This window comes from Rhodnius prolixus, unplaced genomic scaffold, assembly GCF_049639745.1.
Source record: "Rhodnius prolixus isolate KJV_2025 unplaced genomic scaffold, Rpr scaffold_9, whole genome shotgun sequence".
NCBI classification, from domain to species: Eukaryota; Metazoa; Arthropoda; class Insecta; order Hemiptera; family Reduviidae; genus Rhodnius; species Rhodnius prolixus.
This window is the reverse complement of record NW_027411604.1, coordinates 16,073,591-16,084,720: the sequence shown is the minus strand read 5'-3', so window position 1 is coordinate 16,084,720 and position 11,130 is coordinate 16,073,591. Positions and strand designations below refer to the sequence as shown.

The 11,130-nt window shown below is 30.5% G+C and overlaps 1 protein-coding gene across 1 annotated transcript; it reads right to left on the bottom strand.

Moving 5' to 3' along the window:
- Nucleotides 1-121: 121 nt before the first annotated feature.
- Nucleotides 122-9,518, bottom strand: LOC141454677 (MFS-type transporter SLC18B1-like). Its single transcript, XM_074129191.1, has 11 exons — nucleotides 9,178-9,518; nucleotides 4,092-4,187; nucleotides 3,862-3,935; nucleotides 3,626-3,773; nucleotides 3,410-3,478; nucleotides 3,203-3,320; nucleotides 2,850-2,965; nucleotides 2,189-2,379; nucleotides 1,369-1,464; nucleotides 1,102-1,270; nucleotides 122-1,014 (listed from the first exon to the last, which is right to left on the bottom strand). The coding sequence occupies exons 1-11, from the start codon at nucleotides 9,298-9,300 to the stop codon at nucleotides 661-663; spliced, it is 1,554 nt and encodes a 517-aa protein (XP_073985292.1). The 5' UTR covers nucleotides 9,301-9,518; the 3' UTR covers nucleotides 122-660.
- Between the last annotated feature and the right edge of the window lie 1,612 nt (nucleotides 9,519-11,130).

The window sequence follows — 11,130 nt, the reverse complement described above, 5'->3', positions numbered from 1 at the left end:
TTTGATGACAGTTTTGGGGATGTAAGTGACGCAGAGAATTGGCCGTCAGAATAGTGTTATACAATATTCTGGAACAGATTGCACACAATTTGGATTTTGAGTTTGAAAGGAAATTCACAAACAAATGAATAAACCTTGTTTATTAGTTTTATAACATTACCGCTACGTAATTTATGCATTTTAGTTATATAATATCTCTGTTCTGGATGATGCACTTAATTACATTTTAATACTATTTGGGTAAATATTGAGCTTAGATTGATGCTGTAACGATCATCAAACATGTTTAACCAGAACAATGGAAATACAAAATTGAAAAAGTCCAATTAAAATAATGTAGGAAATTAGTAAAACAAAAAACAAGTTCAAAGTAAAGTTCAACAAGAATGGACTTTTGCGAATAAAATATTTTGAAAGGATATAAATAAATTATTCATCAATTATCAACCCTTAAATGAGCGGTAAAAGTTATTAAAAAAATATTCTTAAATTATTATTATTATACAAGCTCAAATATATATTTATTATATAAATATTAAAACTAATTCTTAAATATTCTTAGATAATTTAATTTTTATTCTTTTTAACGAATAATAAAGTATTTACACGAAATTTTATTTACAGTCTCGTTAAAACTATATAACGATCAATTTCTAATAATTATGGCAGTGCACTGTAACTGTGTTTAACTGGATCTAAACTGCTATAACTTGAACCATACTGGCCATCTACCAAAGCATTTGAATCTCTTCTATGCCAATCACCGAGTCTGTTCTTGTACGAATTACAAGTAATTATGCCGGACATGCCAGGTGGTCGTTCGCATGGTAACGATGCGGTCGGTGTAAACACTTGTCCTTTCTGCGATCCTGTGTCAGACAATGCTCCACCAGCTGTTCCATTAGTTGTTGAATATTTACTGCCGATAAGAAAGTTTTCTGTTGATTTTCCAATTTCTTTGTAAGAATGTTGACGTCGGCTAGAGCAGATGATGAACAAGACTACCGTTAGGCCCTGTATGTGACAGTCAAATTTATTAATATAATTGATTTACCACTAATTATTAAAATAATTTTCTGTTTTTTTTATACTATTACTTACGATAGCTGCACTGAAAACAACTATTGACATGCTTCCATGTTGAAATCCCCATGTATCGTACAATATTCCAGCCAATGATGGACCTAAGAAGGCACCCAAAGCAAAGGTTGATGTCCAAAGCCCAGAAATAAGTCCATATGTTTCCAGATTGTTACTAAATCCATTAGATCTGTAATATTTTTATATTTATTTAAATGTTTACACTAGTAAGTACCTTCAAAATGCAATAAATACTGTTTAAATATTCAAAAGTATTAGTAAACTTACATGGCTGTTCTTAACGCATCGGTAAACGATGACACTAGTAAAGCAGCTATTCCTAGACCGTGAATCATTAAACCTACGATTGTCACCCATAGAACTCTGCAACAGAATGACAATAATTAGTATAATAAATTTTGTGTTAAATTAAGTTTGTATAAACAACTAGACGGTTTTAAATGAGTAAAGCTAAACCAGCTCACCATTAAATTGCATTAACCTTTATTTTTTAAACATAAAATTAAATAACACTTTAATCGAAAGACACGGTAAAATATTTAATTTTATTTTCAGCTTTTAGAAGAGAAAAAGTCAACTAGCGGATCAAAGTCAGATTGTTTCATTCCTTTCACTGCGCGTAAGATTCACATTAATTTCGTATCTGTCTTAACTAGGTAATTTTTTTAAATAATAAGGTTTTTAAAATCATTTTGCTAGCCATTCTGGCAACAACTGGAAACACTTGTTTTACCATGTCATTTATGTAACATTCCTTGTTAATGACTGCACTTGCCCGAAGAAGCGTTAGACCAACATTAAATGAAGTTTTATCAGTTCTGACGAGAAGTAAAAAATAAATTTGAAGGTGCAAAATAGGTACAAAAAGGTTGAGGTCCTTTGAGTTAATGTGATAATTTTATTCTTGACGAGGTATGTTTAGGAAGAAAGAATTTTTCCATTTATTTCTTAAAAGCCGTATGAGTACTAGCATCTAGTCAAACGATAAAGAGACAATTTTGGATTAATGTAGTTTTTTTTGAGATCATGTTTAGCTCATATTCAAGTAAATCACCGTTCAATCAAAGCCAAAAAAATGATTACTTACGTTTTTTCATAGACGAATGGAGCTGGTCCAATCAGTAAAAACCCTACAATCAGTAACAAGCAGCCAGCAAAAGTGCATAATTTCGGCATAACTTTTTTATCGCACAGCCATCCCCAACATGGTGCAGTCACGGCGTAAGTGCCTCCGTTTATTACAAACATAAGTCCTAGTATTACGCTACTGAGTTCAAACTGTAAAATTTTATATACAAATCATTAATAATAATTCTTATAATGTGTCACTAGTTTTTCAATAAAAATAAATAATCAAAAGAAAGTTTTCATCTTCTCTTGACGAATTTTTTCTTACTTTGGCATAACATTTTACTAAAGTAAAAGTTTAAGAACGAGAGAAAGACTATTTTTGAAGAAAAAACGAGAGAAAGGAGGTTGACTGCTCAGAAGAGTTCATATTACGATGACTTGAATAATTTCTTAAAGGTGGGATAATGAAAAAAGCTTTTAAGAAGTAAACACTTGTATTATCTGCAAAAAATTAAAATTCTTTTAACCCTTAATTCATTAGATCTTAATAAGGAAACAAATTATTCCAAACATTGGAAATGCCCTTTATTTTCTAAAAGCGAACATAAATATTAGAATCCATCTTATTTTCGTCCTAATGATTTTACCATTAACACATTAAATGAACAATAACCAACCTGCCGCAAGTGTGGTTCCAAAGTTGCTGAGAGAAAACCAATGCTCATGGAAGTCACCACAATGCTGACTGCAGCCAACAGAACTCCAGGAATCTTGAGTACTTTTTTTAAACTTCCTGCACAACAATTTTAAAGTATATAGTATACGAGCGCATCAACTTCTATTGTCATTATTTAACTTCGCAGTTGGGATGTCACCCAATTTATAGCTACACCTTTTACAACTTCTCCAGGAAGTTGTAAGGAGTGCTCAAGAATGTTAAAAACAGTCAGTAGAAGAGAAAAAAATCAGCTACAACAGGGAAATTATATCTTTGATTACTAGCAAGAAATGGATATGAAATTATCTTTACCTGATTGCTTAGTGTCAATCTCATGTTCAGCATGGTCAGGCAAGACAAAGGCTGTCATTATAGCTGATAGAAATAATACTGATCCTAGGACCAAAAATGGTGTAGTATACCCACCTATCTAAAGCCCAAATATAGAATAAAATTAGTAATATTCAATAGGAATTATAAAGAAATAATAACAGAATAGAGACAAAGTTTGTACGTTACCTCATAGAGTGCACCACCAACTGTAGGACCTACTATAAGACCAAGTCCAAAAAACGTTTCTAGTGATGCCTGCAAAGTTAAAATAAGAATTAATAACTCGTATAAAATTAATATTTTCTATTATATTGAATCAATAAAGAGATAAATTTCATAACATTCTGTAAAAATTACCTTACTAAAAATGATTACAAAAAGCAAACGGATAAAATTACTTACAAATGTAGTAGCTACATTTTCTGGAAATTCTTTGGCAATGATAGCAAAACTGGCAGTTAAGAATGCAGCATTACCCAAGGCTTCCACAATTCTAATTACGAACGATAATATAATAAAAGGCAAATGTCCCTCAACTTTGTCTAAAAATCTATACAAAAAAGAAGAGGAATTTCATTAAAAATACATCAAGGTTTGATCTATCAGCATAAACCTAATGTTTTTTAATTAACACATACCCAAATAAAATGGCACAAATTCCTGTAGTAAAAATGCCTCCATTAAATAAGTATTTTGGACCGATTCTGTTCAACTGGAATGAATTAAATTAAATCGACTTTAAACTTCATTATAAGCAAACAATTATTGGCTAATTTTGGAAAATTAAATCATTTTTTTAGTGTGATTTCTTGATTCGGCTTTACATATGTGACTATAGTCTGAGTAAATAGACCAACTAAGTACTTACATGCTGTCCATAAATAGGGCTAATTACAAAAACTACTAGTTCAAATACTCCAAAGACAAGTCCGTACTCAGTCGCTGAAGCTCCCTTCTTCTCTGCCTGAAACAAAAATCTGGATTAATTTGGAATTTACCAAGAGGATACAGATTCTAATCCGTTCTAGCGGTTACTCAAAAAGAGTTTTATGTATCTCTGAACGATGATGGAAAAATTGAACACAATATCTTTCTTTCTTAATTACTCTAAATTTTCACTTATTTCATTTATGAAAGTAGACGATGAATGCAATTACAACCCTGACATAGATTAGCTATAGAAGAAGCATCATCAATGAAGTAATTATATCTAGGAAAGGATTTAAATTAATGTTACTAACAATTGTAATTTATAAAGAATAAAAAAATCTCGTTAATTTTATTTTATTTACAGTAATGTATTTTTAATAATGTGTTCAATAGGTTATTATGGGTAAAAGAACCTACTGCTATAGAACGCCTCACACGACTGCAATGTGAGAAAAACTAGGATACTAGGCCAACGAAAGATCGTAAAACTATGTTACATGGATCATTGAATTCTAGAGCAGATATTAATTCACTATGTCAATGCGAAATGCAGCCTTGCATTATTATTATTTTATTATATTATTATTTATTATATAACCTTGAATTTGATACCATTGGCTAGAATTATTAATACTCCATCCTAAATAAAAATGTAATCGTTGGTTTCTTCATGGATGGGATATTAATAAAAATAAGCACAAGCAGTATATTTTTCACAATAAATTACTGATGAGCACGTTAAAAGAAGTGTGTAATTACTGTATTATTATCGGAATGATAACTATTTTCTGCTAATCTTTTTCAGGAGAAAGGAAGTATTGCATTCAAGTAGATTTTCGATGTTGTGTCTTCTCAGAAAATTCACACTTGAGGTCTTGCTTGCCATTGAGAGTACAGATTTTCTTTCTCCCCTTCATGCAGCGAAGAAAACAAAGAAATAGGAAATACCTCACAGCATATAAATCCTGATCCCTCTTGTTACTGCGAACGATATACTTACGTGGATCTTAGAAAGAGTAGAGCTAAAGCCTTAATGGATTTGGATTACTGGAAGCGATCTGCAAGAAACTTCCGAAGAGAGAAAGGAGAAGAAAATTGGAGAACTGTCAAGAGAAAGAGAACAGTTTTTGAAACAAACTGAAAACAGGAAATTAATATAGTTCGGCCGTGTGAAGGGAAAGGTTATGCTAAAAAAGCACCATTAGTTTCGTTATAGTGGCATTCACGTTTATTTGCGTATCTATAGAATACACAAAGCGCTTCATGCACTCTTACCCTACATTTTATCGCCTCAAAATCGTTCTTAATTACTTAATATTGGCTCTCTCAACATTCAGAGATTATTAAGATAATTGATAGACTGGAGGAATTTCTAGGCAGAAATAAGCTGCCAGTTTGTTTGCTTTCTCCGTTACTTAAATAAGTTTAGTTTCCATTTAATTTTGTCTTATCTTTACTAAGTTTTTAATACTTTTGTTTGACTTAATGGGTTACGAATTCATCTGGAGAATCACAACTCATATCTTGGTGCAAGTTTTCAGAACGATCATTTTTCAAGAAAAATAATTAAATTATTTTATAAACATAAATTAAAAGCAAAATTGCCGGCAAAATCTATCTTTTTGACAAAAAATCTTTTCATTAAAATGGTTATTTTATAATGTGCAAAAAAAAATCGTCTGAACTTTTCTTCAGGAATTATAAAGTAATTATCATTTTGCACTTCTCTTTTTTCACGGCACATAACTTCTTGATGCTTTGCTAGAATCCTTTAAAATAATTCTAGCCTCGTTCTTTTCAAATTACTTATACTGGTTTCAGAAACAGTTTTCAAGCAGATAACTCCAATTGCCCTATACAGGGTGAACCAGTAAGTATTGTCCATAGGCCTACTGCGTGAAGTACATCTAAAGTGGAGTTCAATGACGTATTGGCCAACTTCATATTTTCTTCTGTTCTTGAGGGACGTCACTTTAAAGTTTTTTTCTAAAATCATTACTTTTTTCCAATAAAAATGTGATTACTCAGAAAGTTGTAGTCCGAATTCAATTCTGATGACATGGTTAGAAAGACAGATAAATTTTCTAAAAATTGATTCCATTTTGAAGCATAAGCTATTCTCCAAACAGCCTCAATCTTCCTCCGAATGCTGGAAAAATAATAGTAATCGAAATTTTTAAGAAAACTCATTCAGCCCTTACGTGATCATTATCAGACCTAGGTGCTGGCACTTTTTATAAAAGTTTCCTTGTTTAATGGGCTTTCAAACGATGTATTATTTTCCATGATTCCTTTTATCTTCGTATGATAAATTACGTTTGTATTACCAGAAAACGTGTTCACGAGCACTCAACAGTGTTATGGTACGATATAAAATTTTGAAACCAAGGTAACAGATAAGTGAAGTTTATTTGTAAGGCACCTAGTTGTACTGGTTAATACCTAATTCAGATACAAAGATTATCTGTTAGAGGGTTCAAAGGGGGTTAAAAGGGTGGTTAGGGCTTATTTACATTTTTTTTCACGCAAAACAAAGCACGTTTTCTTGCAAAAAAAAAAAGAAAAAGTAATTTCTCATACGAAGATAAAAGGAATCCTGGAAAATGATATACCGTTTGTAAGCCCATTAAACAAGCAAACTTTTATAAACAGTGCCAGCACCTAGGTCTGACAATGATCACGTAAGGGCCGAATGAGTTTTCTTGAAAATTTCGATTACTATTATTTTTCCAGCATCCGGAGGAAGATTGAGGCTGTTTGGAGAATAACTTATGCTTTGAAATGGTATCAATTTTTAGAAAATTTATTATTTTTAGGAAACTGTCAATTATGAAAGCTGCATCAGAAACTAAAACTGACCCAAAGATATTTATTGCGTACAGCGAAATTAGTCGGGCAATTTACTTTTTATTACAACAATAAAATGTTTCACCAAATTAATTGCCATTTAATTGATAATTTGAATGAGAAATAACTCTTATTTATTGCTACTATAAATAGAGCTTCTTATCTGCTTTACGATTCTATTTTAATATTATTTTCTGTTTGGAGATTACAATCGTATTCATTTTCATGCTTCGTTTATCACGTTTTACTAAATTCTAGTCTACCGTGGGATGTTCTTATCTACTCAAAAACTATTCATAAATATATTTGATTTGAAAATTAATAAAGCTTAAAGCTATTTAAAAAACTAACTAGTGCTGATTAAAAGTGAAAAAATTAATTAATCTTCCATTAAACAATAAAAAAATTCAATCCACTCTTAAATTGGGCGTTAAACTGATTATAAATTGTTCTTCCCAAATGTTCCGGCAAAAGTTGAAGATGAACCTAACAGAGAAACAGAGATTTTTATCAAAAAACATGGCCTGATTGGTCCTGTACAAGGACTATCAAAACGAAGTGTAAATCTTCAAGATAAGTCTCTTCCCAACTAATAGAATCGTCAAACAGAACTTCAAAACATCTTTTGGAACTCGTGTAACCTTCAGAAGTTCCACCGATTCTTATTAATCTTCAAAAATTATTCGTAATTCTGCTGAGACTTAATTTGAAATTTTGGACGGTTATTGTAACTACTTGCATTGTCAGTGTTACGTTTAATAGTCAATTAATACTGGAACGATGAAAATAATTCTTTTACAAGGGAAAAAATTAGTTGAGCGGTTTAAGTCATGCTCTCCCTTACATTTTTTTCATTTCTGGGAACTTCTTATAGCTCTCTATCCGTTACAGTGATGACTGCAATGAGAGAACACTTTCTAAAGGCCAGCAATAAAAAATGCTCCAAGCTCCAACATTTCAGATGAACAAATATCAACCAATTTTTTCTCTTAGATTATTTAACAACTAAATACAAACGTTTACTGAAATCTTTTGCTACTCCTAAGGGCAACTCGTTTATTGGTGCTAATGAACAAAGTAAATCGATTCGAACAAAAAATAAAAATAAACGGATTATTCTACACAATCTCTTATGAGAAATTGCCATAAGTATAAGCAATGCCATCTATGACGGAATCAAACAATTAATGCAGTATTTGTAAGAGTGCCAAAATGAAGTATGTTTAGAAGGAAAATTAACAACTCTATACTCCTAAATACACAATGAATTAAAACACAATAAATACTGTAACAGGAAAGTCCATTTTATTCAGTGGAAGATTTTCTGGAAAATGGTTTCAATTATTTTCCCTAAATTTTTTATTTACATTTTTTCATGCATCTAAAATTTGAATCTATTTGAATAATTTGTATAAAATAAAGGAGAATTTCCCATACATTTCACTGAAACTTACAGGTTTACAAACTATACATATATGAGTAAGAATTAAGTATGTTTTGAAATTACTAGTTTGGAGAAAATTGGTTCATTAGGCATTTCAGTAAAACAGAGTTGTGTAAAATAGAGTTCCCATTTATTTTATTTTTTTTTACTACGAAATGAAATAAACGGTTTCAACAAATGTTTTAACATTGATTTGTAAAGATCACTTAGTGGTTTCGAGATATTATTGGCTTTAGGTTAAATCTTTACTTATTATGAATTACTTATTGTAAACCAGGGACGTCATATCTATACCGAATAGTTGCCTTTTTAAAGCATACTGGTGAATTTCTGGATGTTAAGTCGACCTAAACTGAATAAGAATAAGAAAAAATCTCAGAATACCAGGTACTCCTGACTGGTTTAAGTCGATGCAAACGGAGTTTTATTTTATTTTTTTCTCTCTCATTGGCTTTACGTCAATAGTTCAAAGGGTTGATTTCCACTAACTGAAAAAAAGGAAAGTTATTGAACGATGCCCGTTTCTTGAATGTTCTGCTCCAAGAGAACGTAAAACGTCTTTGGTCACTTAGTTCACAAAAATTATTTCGCTTTAGACAATTCTAACCACCCAGAACATTTATTAGTATGTTAAGTTAAAATTGAAGTATGAAAGATAAACGTAGTGTTAAATAACAGCAAATTAAGAAATAAAAATCAATTAATGAATGATTTAATAATAATAAAATCTTACCTCTTTTGGATAGAATGGTGCTTGTAAAGAGACACAGATAGCGTTGCAGAAATCAGCTATGCTAAATACAATTAACGTCAGAATTTGTCGCTTACTAAAGTGGGATAGATTATCAAGTACCATAATTGATATTTTTCAAAGAAACTCTATTGATGAAGACAGATAAAAAAGATCAAATACTAGCAGATTATATCAGAACTATTAAACTCAAGTAAACCAAAGAAACTGATAAATTTTCATTCGGTAATAATTTAATTAAAATTTATAACAAAAATATTAATAAAAGATAATTTGAATGCCTAGTATGTTCAATACAAAGAATAAAATTTGACTGATCAGTTTATACTTTAGTTGAAAACATTGTAGAGATCCTCTACTCCTATTTACTATCAAAATGACCTTTAATCTTTTACTATAGGCTTTTGTAAATCCGTCATAATAATACTTATTTTGAGTTCATTTTCTCAGCTAAAAGACAGTGAGTTTCATGCAATCGCTGCCTCTCTCACACACATCCATATTTTTACTTTGTTTTACTCCATTTAAGTGAAAGTTTGGCTAATTTGTTTTTGTTAACAAAAATTTGTCAGTGTATATCGGTTTATTTGTACAGTGTGTAGTGTGCATAACTCAAAAAACTTGTAGAAAGTTTTCAAAGTTGTTTGATTTGGTTGCCACCATGAAACCTAGTAAATACTTTGTTTTAAGGCTAAATCAGCCAACTGGAACAATCAATTCTTTAAAACGATCGTTCACTTTTGTTTTTATTTTCTCAAAAACGGCTCCGATTTATTTTTAACTTGGTTACTATAGATTATGCTATTTCTTAAAGAAATCACCAAATATATTGGATACAACAAACTCTTGAATAATGTGGGAATAATTAAACTAATTCCAATTATAAATTTAAAGCAGTTCATTCAAGTTTTCTTAATTTCTACTAAATCTCAATTTCTAATTCCTACTAAATTGGTTACAGCTGAAACTTTAATTTATAACATATTCCCAGATAAAGAGGGCGTAAGAAGTCATTTTATCTGATCTTTTTAAAATGAAAACCAAAAACCAACAAAAAGTGGTGGTTAACTTAAACAATTAAATTATTAAAACATGAGAAAACATTATTTATTTAATTATTATTTAAAATATAATAGTATTAAATGGAAGGATGGACTAATTTTATAAAAGGGAAGCTGAGGTCTTATCGTATATCAGATGTAGCGTCAAACCTTCTCCTAGAATTTGACAGCGTAATAAGAAAATTTATGTTTTACATAACTAAATTCGCCCTGAAATTTAATAGCTTGTGTTTGAATGGATTTCGAATCTAGAAATCGTCTTTAATAGTTTTGGGAAAATATTCAATAAGATTTGTGATTAAATACAGAACATGTTCTTGACAAATACTTAATTTTTTTTAACAAATTAAAAGAATACGAAGAATTTGTTAAAAATTTTGACCTAAATCTTTTGTGCCAAGAAAAAGACCATTAACTCATTAAGAAGTTCATAAAGTCTCGATAATGCTCTTAGCCTGAATAACAATTTCACTACATCATATAATTAAAGTGAGTGTTCATTATCCATTTCATTGCGCCAAATTTCAAATAATTTGCACCGAAGTGGTCGAGATTTTTTCCTACTTTATTCGTAATATTTTTCAAATTTTTAGAAATATTTTCTCTTATTTCTTTTTATACACTATCGTGGAACCACTTTGTCCACAGAATTTAGTTGGGGATACTCTTTCTTCCAAATATCAATCTTAATACATAAAAGTATACATTATTTTGCAATGGGACTTACAGGGAAGCCAAAGCTACTCCCGATAATTGCACTAAAACTTCACAAATTTTCTGTCGTTAGAACCAGTTGAACTTTTAAAAAAATGTTACGTTTGAAAAATGTAACACCCTGTAGCTAAAAGAATGTCGTGTGGTGATTCAACCAACT

Bases quoted from the DNA above. Each gene is read 5' to 3' on its own strand.
- LOC141454677 (XM_074129191.1), bottom strand. From the start codon at position 9,300: ATGGTACTTGATAATCTATCCCACTTTAGTAAGCGACAAATTCTGACG. The intron at 3,479-3,625 runs GTAAGTAATTTT...TTAACTTTGCAG, and splicing joins AAAATGTAGCTACTACATTT to GCATCACTAGAAACGTTTTT. The intron at 2,966-3,202 runs GTAAAGATAATT...ATTGTTGTGCAG, and splicing joins GATTGACACTAAGCAATCAG to GAAGTTTAAAAAAAGTACTC.